Source organism: Rattus rattus, chromosome 12 (assembly GCF_011064425.1).
Source record: "Rattus rattus isolate New Zealand chromosome 12, Rrattus_CSIRO_v1, whole genome shotgun sequence".
In the NCBI taxonomy this organism is placed as follows: Eukaryota; Metazoa; Chordata; class Mammalia; order Rodentia; family Muridae; genus Rattus; species Rattus rattus.
In genome coordinates this window covers 45,635,384-45,651,027 of record NC_046165.1, presented here as the reverse complement: position 1 = coordinate 45,651,027, position 15,644 = coordinate 45,635,384, and the positions used below count along the sequence as shown (strand labels likewise).

General features: G+C 45.5%; 1 protein-coding gene across 2 annotated transcripts in view; it reads right to left on the bottom strand.

The window, feature by feature from the left end:
- The window catches only part of Dgkh (diacylglycerol kinase eta), a 154,437-nt gene that overhangs the window by 73,649 nt on the left and 65,144 nt on the right, over window positions 1–15,644 (bottom strand). For both annotated transcript variants that reach the window (XM_032917856.1, XM_032917857.1), the window contains exons 3-4: window positions 8,660–8,770; window positions 6,392–6,472 (exon numbers count right to left, since the gene is read on the bottom strand). In XM_032917856.1, the coding sequence (XP_032773747.1) occupies window positions 6,392–6,472; window positions 8,660–8,770 (192 nt within the window). The remainder of the gene's footprint in view (window positions 1–6,391; window positions 6,473–8,659; window positions 8,771–15,644) is intronic.

Genomic DNA, 15,644 nt, shown 5'->3' with positions numbered 1-15,644 from the left:
ACATCCCAATTTTTTAATGAAAAACAGTAAGTCCTTATATGCCATGCAATCCTAAGACTCCCAGGCAGTTTTGAAATATCGGCTACCTTCCTCTACATTTCTCTTTAACATCCAGCCCCCAGAATGTACCAGCATGTGTGTCCTGTACATGGGGGGGCAGCGGGGGTAAGATACCTGAACACAGGAGACCAATGGGAGGATTGCTATAACTGCCACATCTATTTAAACGAACAAGTAAGGAGGTCAGCAGAGTGGCCAAGCATAGTCTGAGGCTGCATACCCTACATGGATTCCATGATTTAGAAGCTGGCTTCTCTGTTTCCTGCCTATATAGTAGAGACTATATTGTATGGCTTCATTGGATTGGTATAAAAATTAAATGACGCGTCAGGTATAAAACAACGAACAGAATCCATATTATTAACTAGGCAGGTGACCTGCTTAGCTAGATCCTTCTCTCGGGTGATTATCCATGCACCGTTTACAGGATATGACATCCTTCCACAGGTCACATGGGAAAAGGCCAGTTTCGCTCTTTCCCTTCAAGATTAAATATTGAGATGTTAACTGGATGAAAGCAAACTGACACTTCCTTAGGTTCAAAGGACACGAAATCCCTCTTCAGAGAGAGACAGCTGAACGTTGTCAACTGAGAGGAAGCTGAGGAAAAGCAGAATAAACAGAAAGCAACCACTTCAGAAACAAACTCCAGGGAACACTTCTCCCTCCCATTAAACCCAGGCTGCTCTGCCAAAGACGTAATGGATGCAGAATTCCTGGGCTTGTAAGGCCCACAGCGGCTTGTTCTCCTTGCTTCACGGTTCTTTGAACGCAAACACTTTATACCCTCCTGCCAGAATCAGAATCAAATCCAATAGTGGTGTCTGTCTGTTCTGGACATTGTGACCAACACCTCATGAGAAGCAAGTGAGGGGAGAAAGGACTTATCTGGGCTCCCAGGTTGAGAAGACAACTCCATCACAGCAGTTGCCAGTCAGCTCTGTGCGCACAGGACCAGGTGCGCCCCCCCATCTTTAAAGAGCAGGGGCCAAAGAAAGGAGATGCTAACACTCACTGGGCTTTCTTCTATTCATTTTAGGCTCAGCGCAGGGAGAGGCAGGACACTTGCAAGGCTAATTAACCTGAGCAACGTAGTAGGACCTTGTCTCACGGTAAGATGTAAGATAAAAGTTAGGGGAAGGGAGAGGACAGGAGGCCTCCTCTGCCTCTCTGTGATCACCGAGGATGTGAAGACCGCAGCATTGGGGGCAGGTGGCAGAAAATGGCAGAAAACATCATGGGGTGTCTGTGTGCAGAGGTTCTTTGGTTAATGGAGCCGTCCTTAGCATTTTCCATTGAGCTGTGTGAAGTTCAGCTCTCAGTGCACTCCACCTGCGTGCCTTGCTGGGTCAAATGCAGGCACCGTGTGAGCAGAAGCCCTTACTTTAGCTCCGAGAGCAGCCAGAACAAAGAGCTGCTCTGCCCAGGGCTCCTCATTCAGTGGCTGTGCTGAAGGCTGCTTATGCATCAACTTCCACTTGATCTGGAATCACCTAGGAAACACCTCTCTCTGCACGAGGGCTTCTCCAGAGAGGTTTCATCAAGAATGTGAGAGACTTCTGCCTCAGCCATCAACTGGGATTCAACCTGTGTCAACCTGTGTCGTCCCAGATTTAAATAGCAGCCCAGCTTCTTTAAAATGACGAAGCATTTATCTGAAGTTTATCTTAATCTTCATTAAAATTTAAAGGACCCACAGAACAGCTCTGAAAGCTGTGGTGTTTAAATCACTCTGAAGCCCTTCACTAGTAAACAACATTACCCTAATAATCTGGTAATTGGTTGCTTTCCCCAAACCTTCTTATTAACACAGGACGGAAGAAGACATAGATCTTCCTTATACTCCTCAAAGACAGGCAGGGCAAAATGTTTTCTCAAGGTGGAACTCATCAAAATGGCCTTTAAGTCTCCCAAACAGTCGTAAGTGGGCCGCACAGTGCCAACTGTGAGGGAAAGGACGCATCACCAACCGCATGTGCTCCTCACGGTCTTGGTACTTTGCACGTTATCACACTGAGTGATATCCAGGGCCCCTAGAAAGTAGGGACTCCATGCTGTGGCTCTCAATATTCTTGAGGAAAGGTGGATTTGAAGGAGTTAACTCATGTAGTCACATAACAGGGCTGAGCTAGAAGCCAAACCCAGGCTATTTGACTTTGTAACAGAAGGTTTTAAGCTCTGCCCTTCACAGCAGAATTTAAATTAGAGATAACTGAATGAACGCCAACCTCGTGTACTCATTTAATAGTAGGAATATCTACGGTTGTCCTTTTCTAGTCCCTGGCTGCAGCACCGCCACCTGGAGTCACAGAAAGGTGCTTTCAATATTAGTAGGTTTTAGTGGTTGCCAGCCACAAAGGCCTCCCATAAAACTCTAACAAAAGAAGCCCAATTTAAAGTCACTAAAAATCGGTGTGTGGGGCCCATGTGACGGTGGAGTGGGGAAAGGCACTTACTGTCACACCTGATGGCCTGAGGGCAATCTCGGAACTTACGATGGAAGGACAGAGCCAGCTCCTCAGAGTGTCGTCCTCTGAGATCCACACACCCATGAGCGTGCACACTCACCTACCCACCCCTACACAAACAAATAAGTGTAATTACAAATAATAAGTAAATGTTTAAAATTCATCTACATGTTTTAATTTGTCTCACATTGTGAGACTTGGGGAAGAGGAATCCAGCTGTGCGTCACAATCCAGGGACTGTCAGGTGGATGGGCATTTTTTTTAAAGCTATGGTGATCATAACAGTGCAATACCCAGCAGCAGAAAACTGATATAATGCCCATGATGACTTAGACAACTAAAAAAAAAAATCATTAATGCCCAGAAAGGAAAGGAGGGAGGGAGGGAGGGAGGGGAGGGGAGGGGAGGGCAGGGAAGGGAAGGGCAGGAAGGGAAGGGGAGGGAGGAAGGGGAGGGCAGGGAAGGGAAGGGCAGGGCAGGGCAGGGCAGGGCAGGGCAGGAAGGGCAGGGAAGGGAAGGGAAGGAAGGGAAGGGAAGGGAAGGGAAGGGAAGGGGAAGGAAGGGAGGATTAGGAGACTGTGTAAGACATGGTCCACGGTGTACACATGTCTTAAACCACACCCACAACCCCTTGGCTGTAGTCTCGGTGTCCGTGTGCCTCATTGGAACTCACAGATCCTGACCACAGAAGTGACGCGGAGCTGCCTCAGGCATAAGCTAGCAGCTACATTGCTCTGTGGGCCACTCACTAGAGAAGCCATCTTTGCAGAGTTGAGCATTCATTTTCAAGCGAAGCATAAGTTTTCTATTTTCCACCAACTATTTATAGATTGTCCATGTACCACCATTTCTTGTCAATATATGACCCTTAGGGACTTCAGGAAGGGCAGAGTTTGGCCACTCCCCGAGTCTTTAGCCGCAACCCCATCATGCTGCACCATTAACCTCTGACATGAACCAGCTGAAATAGTGGTGTGGAGAGCAGTCAAGATGATCTCGGCAGACAGGATATTTAATATTTAAGCAGGAGGGTTGTCAATTACCACTTGAAAACAGGCCTTTTGCTCCATTTTATGCTGTGGAAAGTTCTACCAGGCTTCTATTATAGTACAACATGAAGCAATCTACCTCACGCTTCAGCCTCCACATCACTAGGGTAATGAACTTCAGAAAGAATGGTTGGTTGATGAGATATTCAAGCCACTGGGTCTTCTCATGCTGACAGAAACTTTGATCTTCCGTATCAAAACCAACAAACACTCATGAGTAAAGTACTTTGAAGTACAAAGATAGTCACAGTCCCTGCCCTCAGGGAGGTCATGAAGGAAACACAGACTTACATGCATACATACAGGCTGGGGGCACGTTCTGTTCATAACAGGGGTAAAACAAGAGCAACCGAGGGCAAGGCAGAGTTGCACAAGTGGTTTGCATCGTCTTTCCAAACCCAGGCACTTCTATTTCTTTTGCCTACATCTGTTCTAAGCCCCAGACCATACCCAAAATCATTCTAACCATTACACTATAAACTCTGGTTCCTTCCTTCAGATAAACTCTAGCTTTCTGTGGGATGGATGGATGGATGGATGGATGGATGGATGGATGGATGGATGGATAGATAGATAGATAGATAGATAGATAGATAGATAGATAGATAGACAGACAGATCCCTTTTTTCACTCCTAGAGGCTTTGAGCACCCAGCATTACCTTCCACCCTCTGCCCCAAGGCCCTATAAACCACCACTCTGGATCAATCCATTTGCTTTCACTCTATTAATTGAAGGACTATTCCATAAGCACAGAGTATAGACATTACTACAGCCAGTCTTTAGTGGATGTATTTTACAAGTCCCTGATGCTTTCCATGCAGTCTCTCCGCAGAAGCTATTCTAAGCCTTCCAGGGCTCCCATTCACAGACACGCAACCTTGTCTTCGGGTTCACGGAGAAAATGGAACTATTTGGGCTTGAAATACGCATGCTTGCTGCCCCGCCTGCCCCCATCCCGCTCGGTGCTCAGGCCACGCACTGCCTCTTACATCCCTCAGCTCCCTCAGCAATCCTGCCCCATCTAACGGCTCCTTTCGTCTTCATATAAACACACTCAGAGTCCGGCTTTAAAGCACAGCGAAAAAGAGCAACAAAACCGCAACGCTCTCATCACCCAAACACTCCCCGGCTGTATCTGGCTCCTAACGGCCAAGCCTCAGGAAAAAGCCTGCTGCCCCACTCCAAATTAACAGCCTAACGCACGCCACTTCGCCCTGAAAACCACCCACAGCCATGTGACCACGCAAGCTCCAAGTTCACAAATTCAAGTCACCTCTCAATTCCTCCTGGACCTGCCCGCTCCACGGCACCTGACATTTAGCAACTTCCATCTTGAAACTGTCTGACGCTGGGTTCTTACGACATCGCCGCCTGGGCGATGCTACTTCTTCACTTAAGAATGCTCTTGCTCAGTCTTCTGGTCAAACCTTACATTTTAACATTTTCCCAGGATTCTATTCTTGGCTTTCCTCTTCTCGAACTCAACTCTCCCTGGGGAGAAGGAGCGGCGAGGCACTGTTTACACTATGAATTATCCCACATGCCCATAAATCAATAAGACAGACTCTGAATCCACTCGCTTCCTCCCCCGCCTCATCTCACCAATGCTCACCTCTGCCATGGTCCTTTCTGCTTGCTTACCTGGCTGTCCCGTGCTCCGTGCACCTAACCACCAGACACTAGTGTCGGTAGCGGAGATTTCCTGGTGTGTGGGTGGGAGTATGGGTAGGTGTGATGACTTAGCAAAAGCAATGCATCACAGGGGAACTAAGAAGTATGTCACTGCGTGAAGAGCTCCCTGAACTAAGGGAAATCTAGAGGGGGATTTACATATGCAAATATGTATTAGCAGTGTAGATGCCAATTTTCAAAAATTTCTCTGTTTATCATAAATACTGGTGATAGAACGGGAAGTCAATCCGTATTTTGATTTTGTAAATGAAAGAAGCAGAAGCATGGGACAAGTGGAAGGATTTCAACAGCCACAGTCAGGGGGAGCTGCAAAGCTGAGGCCCAGCAGGCTGCGGGCGGAGGGTACACAGCACGCACGCTGCAGGGCAGGGTACACAAGGCCAGCACCGAACACTGAGAGGGACTGTGCGTGATCTTGTGACTGAGAGGGAGATGGAACGTTCAGGTGAGGGCAAACAAGCAAGGCCCCTGGATCGGTGCAACTTTTCATTAGAAAAGAGGCGGGAACGGAAGGGCCCTCTTCGAGTCCCCTGATGGTTACCTAAGTGGGGAGAGAGGAAAACCTGAACCCCAGCGACTGCCTGCAATGGCAGCTGGCGTGGGGCTAAGGGAGAAAGTGTTATTCTTAAAGACTGCAGATAAACAGCAAAGGCTTCAAGTACTTGAGAACAACAGAGTTAAGTGAACCATTAAGGGAAGTAAAAACCTTTAAAAACACAAAAAATTGAAGAGTGAAAAGAAACAAATCTTTTCTGTCTGTCTGAAATACAGTCTAATGGTATAGCCCAGTCTGCCCTGGAATTCATGGCAATCCTTCTACCTCGGCCTCCCACGTGCTAGGATAATAGATATGAGCTTGTGTGTGTGTGTGTGTGTGTGTGTGTGTGTGTGTGTGTGTGTGTGTGTGTGTGTGATATGTATGGATATATTTTAAATATACAGATTCAAAAATATATACTACTTGAAAAACATTTAAACCCAAGTTCCTAAAGCAATAACTGTTAGATTGTAGAACATATTTATCAGAATTGATTGTGTTGGTGAGGACCGAGCTGAGCGTCTGCACATGCTTAGAAAAAGCCTCTCTACAGGCCCTTCACAGGGACGCAGCCATACCTACCGTAAAGCTGTTGTTGGCGTTTTTCGTGCTTGCTTCAGCGACACTGGCGTCTGAGAGGTCAACTTCATCAAATATCAAGGACTGTTGACAGACAAGAACACAACACGTTACGCAGAACGCGAGCGCCAGCTCTTCAGTGGGTTTTCACCAGCAGCCCGCGATCATGAAGGTGATGGCAAGAGTTAGGAATCAAAAATGAGAGTTAACTTAGGAACACTGCACGATTTTGTCTCAAGAAGGAGTGAAACCATGAAATACGACTGCCCTATGAAGTTCTGCTTCCACACAAATGACTGGTGTCCTCTGAAGGCCTAGCTGCTATGAGCAGTAACTGAGGGACGGACACACACCACACACACACACACACACTGACACACACACTGACACACATGCACTCACACACACTCATACACTGACACACTCACACACAGACACACATACTCACACACAATCACTCACACACACACTGACACACACACTGACACACATGCACTCACACACACACTGACACACTCACACACAGACACACATACACACAATCACACACAATCACACACATACATACATACTCACACACAATCACACATATACACACACTAACACATACACTTATACACACTGACACACACATTCACACACACATACTGATACACACTGACACACAGTGACATACTGACATACACACATTCACACATTCTCTCTCTCTCACACACACACACACACACACACATACACACACACACACACACACACACACACACACACACACACACTTGGGGCCCACAGGTTGTTTGTAGAGTGTAGCCTGAGAACTAGCCCTGGCTCAGATCTTGGTAATGTACCGAACGCTTTGGACCCTGTTGTCCTTCTCTATTAAACTGTGTCTGAATAGGACGGTGATTGTGTTCTGCAACAGAAACCCCTGCCTGTTTCTTTCAAACTCTTAAACATTATTTTGATCAAAAAGTGTTAGTGGAGAAAGCTCCAGGAAAAAAAAGCATTTTTAAAGGAACAAATCAGTCATTAGTGAATGCACATCATCTTTCCCATTTTTAGTGAGTCACTGCTCAACTTTCAAGCCAGTGAACTCTAGCACAGGTGGAGTAAGAGTTTGCCTCCAAGGCTGTAGAAAAACTCCTCTCCTCTTCTCTGATGGCTTCCCCTCTCCCAGATCTCCAGGGGGGTTTGCTCTTTACTATAATTTTATTAATTTAACTCAACTAGCCTTGCTTCCAAACCAGAATTACAATACGGCCAGGAGATGAAGGGGCAAAGCTTGCGGCAGTGCAAGATAGACTCTTCGACATGGAGGCAGGCCTGGAGTAAGAAGGCAAGGCCATGGAAAGTCACCAACGATCTTCTCAGTGGGAAACAAACTCAGCATCTCACGCATGGCATTATCTGAGGGCCACTTAACTGGACATACGGCCAAAGTCACAGGCAACCAAGAACTTGATGGTTCTACCCGGGAATGTGCAAGGACACGACGGAGCCGGACCAGGGACAGCAGTCAACATCAGACTTTTAAAATCAGATTATTTTGTCATTACTCTACTGTAAGCATTCGGCTACCCCTTCTACTGCTGTTCCACAGACTAACCAATTAGGTTTCTTGACTGGTTGGTTTTTCAGCTTCTACTAATGACTCTGCTGATTATATCAGGAGCATACATCTTCAAAAATGGAAATGATTAGTTCTCTAGCATCCTAGTGTCTACTTGTCAGACAACATTAAAATATTAGTTTACGAGGGATCTTTCCACCTAACTATATTACTGTTTCATTCAACTGTTACATAAAAATTATTTGGTCTCAATTTTATTACAATGTCTTTTTTTTTACCCTTAACTGCTACCATAATGAAGGGATTATTTATGCCCAGGATTCTGAAAGCACGCACTCAGCATGCAGGGTCTTAAGCTTTCTCTCAGCAGCACACGGTAGCCACAACCACACTGTGAATTGTGAGTGAGTTGAAACCAAAGTTTTGATTTACTTTAAGTTGTTTATAGCTTATTTTAATTAGACAGAAGAAAGGGGAATTAAGCAATATTAGATAATCTTAGGTCCCCATAAGATTATCCCTCAAGAATAGGACTGATTCGATAGCTCCCCCTTGTGGTGGGGTGCAAGATGACCACATTATAAGAAATCCATTATGAGGACAGTTAAGCTACAATGAGAATCCAAGGCGAATGCAGCTTGTACAACCGAGGCTTTAGATCTAACCATAGCATGCAGTGCTTGAGAGCAGAATTCTTGAATTACCTTGGAGTCTTTCGCATAATAAAGCGTGCGGCCTCGAAGCTTGAAGTATCTCTTTTTCCACCTCTGGAAAGAGCTGGTTTGCTTGAGCAGCTGCCCTTCTTTAATACTGGTCTGGGGACAAAGCAGAACCATAATGACAAGATGAAAATGAAATCCCAAACCAGATTCCATTCGGAATCAATTAACTAAGCTCATTAGCATTCTGCACACTGAGGCTTACATCTTACAAATTACAAGAGAGAATATTTTGTTCACATCACAGGTCAATCAAGAGAATGTACATCAAGTACCAGAAAGTAAAAGTGAATTTGACATAGTTCTCAAAGATTATTTACAGGTAGAACTGGCTGCCGACAGCTTCTGGGAGACCTAAAGTCATTGTCTTCAGCCGTGTACCCCCTGGGGAATCCACCAGGCTCTGCTGGACAGTGTCACAAAACAAAACAAAGCAAAACAAAGCAAAAGACAAGAAAATGAGAAAGAGACTTGTTGGGAGAGAGGGCTTGGTTAAGAAGGAATAAAGGAGGTAGGGTTGACAATAGCCAGAATTCATCAATGAAATTGTCAAAGAAAAGGCTTAATTAATTTAACAAAAGAATGCGTAGACAGTTTAAAAGACACATGCACACAAACGTCTGGAAGAGAGTGACTTTCACACAGCTTCCGTACAGTGAGGATGTCAGAGGTGCAGCGTCATAAGCTGACTATTAAAGCAAATGACCTCTGGAGAGGGAAACATGTTTAACGCCTAGCTTCAGTACAGGCAACTGATGAACTCAGACAAGTCTTTAATGTCCTCATATTCGCTTGTACAAAGGGTATATTGCAGGATATAATGGACAGCCTAGTGTAATCGACAACAGACGCTTAATAGATGTTCTGACAGCCAAGGCAGATGCAAAGCACTACATGTGGTAGCCCAGAGAAGAAAACATCAACAAACCTACGTGGGAATCAAGGATGCCCTCCCTGAGGAAGCCTCCGAAACAACAAAATACAAAGGTAGAGAGGTTGGAATTTGTCATGTCTCTGAAAGGCTCACATGTTGAAGGCTTGGTCACCAGTGTGGCAGTGATTGGGACAGATATCAGTCATGAGGGCATGAACTTGACTAATCTTTTGATCTATTCCTGAGTCATTAGGAGATGCAAGAATGGGGCCTCCCAGAAAAATTAGGTCATTCATTGGGGGAAGGTGGGGAGGCAGCAAAGGGATACATCTTGCCCCCTACCTCTCTCAGTCTCTGTGTCTCTTCGCTTAGCTATGCACTCCTTCCCACCGGTACTCCATCTCACCACAGAACAAACACAAGCAATAGACCCAAACGACCACCGGCCGAAACTTCATTGTGAACCAAAGTAAGATCTTTCCTTCTTTCAACTGTTCTCCCTAGGGATTTTGTCACGGCAGTCGAAGGTCTCACAGACATAAGACAGCACAGACATCTGAGGACTCTTCACAGAGCATTCTGTAATAAATGTGTGGAAGTGTTCCCAACAGGGCAGCAGGAGATGTGTCTGAGACGTAGACGGGCCTCTGTGACTCAGGACTGGATTCTGCCGAGTGCTTTCCAGTCCACTTCCACAGACTGCATCAAAACATCTGAATTTCTCTCACCACACACCTAGTCTCCAACTCTGTCAGGCCCCTCCATTCTCAATCACCCTTTTGCGTGGCTTAGGTGTGGGTATAGCCACTGTTGGGGCCTGTCCTGTTTGTCCCTCAAACAGAGAGCCATCTCGTGAACTCTTGTACTCCCTTCAAGTCTTTGGGCCAGGGGAGGACATTCACATTCATCCTAATACATGTTCATGTGTTGATGTGTACACATGTGTGCACGTGTGTGTGCACATGTGTTCATGTGTGTAGAGGCCAAATGGTATTTGTGGATGTCATCCTTCAGGAGCCACCACCGTCTCACCGGCCTGTAGTGCACCACACAGACTAGCCTGGCTGAGCAGTGAGCCCCAGAGATCCTTCCGTCTCTGTCTCCCCACTCTGGGGTTACCACAGCACACCATAGGTCCAGCTTCCTTCAAGCCTGGACCTCAGTGAGGCCCATTTCAATGACCACCAGTTTGGGACCGCAGTATCTTCTCATTCTGTGTTTCCCCACTGTGATCTTGCCCCACAAAGCACGTTCCACAGTCTAATTTACTTATTTTCCGATCTGTATTAAAATATAAAGACTCACGGCTTATTTTATGTAATGGAAATTGAATGTTCCACTGTAACTGGCAGAGAACAAGGAAGGAAGAGGGAGGTGGAATGCCACGAAGCCTGACTACAGGACTGTCCTGAGAAGAAGCATCAAACGGTCTGCAGGAGACCCAGTGGGAAGGCGTCCAGAGTAAGTGGTTCACACTTACTCTGAATTCATTATGAGAAAACTGATGCTATGGTGAGCCTCTAAGGCAAAAACAAGGCAGGGAACCAAAGGCCTGAACTGTCCCACTGACTGCACATGGGAGCATCTGAAATGCCTGGAAATTAGCTCCAACGTGATAACGAAGAATGGCTTTACGAATGGCTGAGATGAAACCTTGTCTGGCTTCAGGATTGATTTGCAAGCTTTATACCAATGCCTTACATTATCAATGAGCTAGAAAACCTGAGAAAACCTTCTTGTTCAGTAAAACATAGAGGTCATGTTAATGTTTACTTTGATTTTCAGTCAGACGTGTCCACTTTGCAGTGTGCTCTAAGTATCCATTGGGAAATCATTGCAACTTAGTGGTAACAAAGTTTAACTCAAAGTGGTAACTTCTGAAACTTCAGTACCAGAGAAACAGGTCTAGAATCGGCCAGACTTCAAGCCAGGCTCTGTAACACGCTAACAGTACAGATGTAGGTCACTCTACTTCTTTACGGCCACATTTTCTATCAAAAAAAAAAAAAAACAAAAAACAAAAAACAAAGAAGCCAGAACTATACCAATTTTACAAGCTTGTTGCTTCTAGGTTCATGAAACAGTAACATTTGGAGAACACAGCACAGTATCTGGGCTACAGAAAGTCCCAGTAGGCGGCACCAAGTATTATTATGATGATATCATTATGCAATTAAGTTCAGACAGTATTTTCCAGGCATGAATTCTAAGAGCTTCTTGGAAAAGGTAAATAAGTGCTCGCCAGCCGCTGTCAGGACAAATAACAGCTGGAGCAGACAGAGAGGATCAAGACGTGAAGGTTCAGGATATGAGAGTCGGGATCTGTCAGCCTGGAGAGGGGACCTGCCTTTTACTGTAAGTGCAGTAGCCTAGTGAAATGTTTGAAGCAGTAAGAAGCTTCTACGTGACATGCTCGACCACAACAGCAAAGCCAGGAGACATCATCCCAAGTCAGAATGGGCTGGCTGTTAGGAGGATGGAGGCTGGGGGCGAGGCTGTCCCAGTCTTACATTGCTATGAGGAATGCAATGGAAAAGCTAACACACTACAGTGAGAGGTGAAAACCGAGATCCCCAACCCCACCCCCTGAAGTCACGGGAACAGCTCTGATCTGCTCTCAGAAGCCAGCACACCAAGATCAGAGCAAGTGGTGACCACACCCTAGGGTTACCCACTCACAGGTCTGACCAGCCCACATTCTTGTACCTTCCTTGGACTTCACAAGAGAGGTGGCTCATTTCAAAAACTCTCCCAGGCCCTGAACAGAACGTTATGAATCATGAAGAGACTCTCACTTAAGGAAGCAGCATGACGAGATGTAACAGGTCACGTGACACCACAGGGCACACATCCCCGCTCTCCCACCTGCTGTATCTGCCTCCACCTCTTAGTCTTTCCCTTCAGTCAACCAAACATCATATGTAACTTCTGCTAAAAACCTAAAACACATGTGCAAAGAGCGCTCGTCTCTCATCAAGAGCCTTCTCCGGCTGAAAGGACAGATGGACACTTTTCATGATGTACATTAGAAGGTCTGATTAGGAAGATTTCGAATAGTCACTGGTCATGAAATTCCTCCTCAGAGAGATTCCAGAGTTAAGAGCAAATGAAACCCAAGTCATGACCAACCACAGTGGTTGGCCATGAAGCTCCAAGGCTGAAGTGACCCAGGCGCCTCTGTGCTGAGCTTCCACTGGAGACACCTTCAATGGCACACATCCGTCTTTCGTGAGTCCCTGAACCTCAAGGGCACTGCTCAACTGTCTCTCCAAAGCTGTCACAGGCACATTTCCCACTGAGAGAGCACAGGCTCTGCCCTCTCCTCAATGGAAACCTCGAGAGTAAACAGCCCCCTTCCCCGTACTTCTGAACTGAAGTTCTAGTTATGAAAGATGGATCCTGATGCAGCTGCGGCTACAGAGATGGAGGACCCTTAGGGCTCACTGACCACCCATCCTACTACACCAGCAAGTGCCAGTTTCACTGAGAAGCCCTGCCTCAAAAACCAAGATGGAGAGCGCCTGAGGAAGACGCCTGACACTGATGCACTCACAAACACACAAAATAAAAGAAAAAACATTTTCACTCTGCATTTCCTATTTGTCCTGGCTTATTTTAAATGGTAATTAGCCATGTGGTTTTCTGGGTAATCTGATTTTAGTTTGAGACAATGGAAGATCTTACACCTTAATAGCTTACAATAGCTGAACAACAGTTTCCAACCTTAATCTATTCTGATTCATGGCTTGGAGCTTCAGAAGGATAACTATGACTCATAAGAGGACAGCACCATAAAAAGATTAAGAGGGAATGTGGGAAGATATTAGACACTACAGTAGTGTGCTGATTTGAGTAAGAATGGCCCCCATAGGCCACCATATTTGAATGCTTAGTCATCAAGGAGTGACACTATTTGAAAGGACTAGAAGGATTGGAAGGTTCCTTGTTGAAGGAAGTCTCAGTCTCTCAGTCTCTCTGTCTCTCTGTCTGTCTCTCTGTCTCTGTCTCTGTCTCTGTCTCTGTCTCTCTCTCTCTCTCTCTCTCTCTCTCTCTCTCTCTCTCTCTCTCTCTCTCTCTTTCTCTCTCTGCTTGTGGATCAGGCTGTAGCTCTCAGCTGCTTCTCCAGGCCCATGCTGTGTGGCACTCAGCTCTCTGCCATGATGATACGATGATAACGGACTGTAAGTCAGCCCTAATTAAATGCTTCCTTTTGCAACAGTAGCTGTGGTTGACGGTGTCTCTTCACAGCAATAGTACAGTGATAAGATGTGAGGGAAGAGAGCATGAATGAGCTCTCTTGAAGGTTCCAGTGGGTCATTCATTCCAGTAGGGTCAGTCAGTGCTTAAAGAAATGTTAACCCAGTGTTCTGCTTCATGGATCACCTAGTCAGAGGACAGCCACCAAGCCAAAGGACTTGCATGATTTCTCCTTTGTTCATGACAGAAGGCACAGCCTTGTCTTGATTTGAAAGCAAAATATACAAAAATAAATGCTTCATGGCTTATCTGGAAATAACATGGAAAATATTGTCATTTTACTGAAGAAAATCCATTTTTGTATAGCTTATTTCCACATAAATAATGGTGGGTTTTTTTTAAACCCTCTGGTCTGAAAAGAGTATGAAGTATTAGTATACAGGCAAAAAGAGGGTAGGGGATCCTACCCTACTGCTTACCCATTTCTCATGGACACAATCAAGGCAAGAAGAGAATTCCTGCCTTCAGTTGTATGTCCACTGACAACCAGGCTCCAATGATTAACCAAACCCAACAGCCATGTAGATGGTTGATTAAACATGGGTCACACAACAAAAGCAAAAGTCACGAGGAGGGGGCACTGGTGAGGCTGGGAGGAAGATAGGAGGGACGGGGAAGAGGAGGAACCAACATGTGTGCATAGAACTGCCAGAGACCTAAGTACAGACCCTCCTGCTAGGCAAGGTAACCGTACGGAACACCACTGAAACGTGCTCGCACGCGTGTTAAGATGGTAAATTTTATGTTCTGTGATTTTCTTTTAGCAAACTAAAAATATTTTTAAAAGAATTTAAAACACTACTAATAGTCCAAAAGGCCACTGGAATAATAATGCCCCTGGCAAAATATTCTTTAAAAGGGGGAGCATCCTTATCTATTTTAAAACTGGTATCAGGAGAGAGAACAAAACCACAGAGAGGGACAAGAGCTATCTCTCTCTCCAATCCAAGCCTAAACACTCACCACCTGACGACTCTCACAGGGCTGCCTTTCAGACCAGACAGGGCCACTGTGGAGGCCACATGAAAGCAGGCTCAGGCAGGATGACTGTGGCCCTAGATTAGTTACTACCAATCTGTCCTCTTGAAATAGTTGCTGTTTCTCTCGCATACAAACTATCTTTTACCCTAAAAACTGTTTTAAAGCATACAGAACAGCCATGTCCCTGTGCTACCATCTCATTTCCACACTCTGAGGAGACGGGCCAGTCAATCCTTCGCTTACTATCAAGGGGAGACGGAAGGAAGGGTACTCAGGGAGCACCATCCTGCTGAAGCATCTCAGAGCACTTGTGGTAGAGTCCTGGAATCTTTGGGAATAGACAGTGTTAAGACTGTTAAAATCTCATTTATCCTAGGAATAAATTATTGAGAAATTCAAATTGGAGCAGTGCACATATTGAGATTTTTGTAAAGTTCTGTGTAAGATAACGAAGAGCTAAATAAAATACAATACATAATTGAAAGGTATTGTTTTTTTTTAAGATAAAGAAGTCACAAATAGACCCACTTTTCTTATAGAAGCACTATTTCACGAAGACACAAGTAACCTACTTCATCCTTCCCACAGTCATTAAGATAATTTTCTAAAATGAAACCCTGAATATTTTATGCCTTTGCTGCCTGCACTACCAAATCCACATCCCCAAGGCCATCAGAAAAGGCTAGCTGTGATGTTCTGCAACCCCTTACCTGTGACTTCCAGGATCCTTTTGCCCTAAGTCTCCTCCTTTAATTTGTCTACCTTGAAATCTAAGGATCTCACCTCTGATGCCGCATGGTGGCTTCCCAGCCCTGGAGGATGGAATCTCCCTCCCCTCCTCTGTTTCTCTAGTTCATC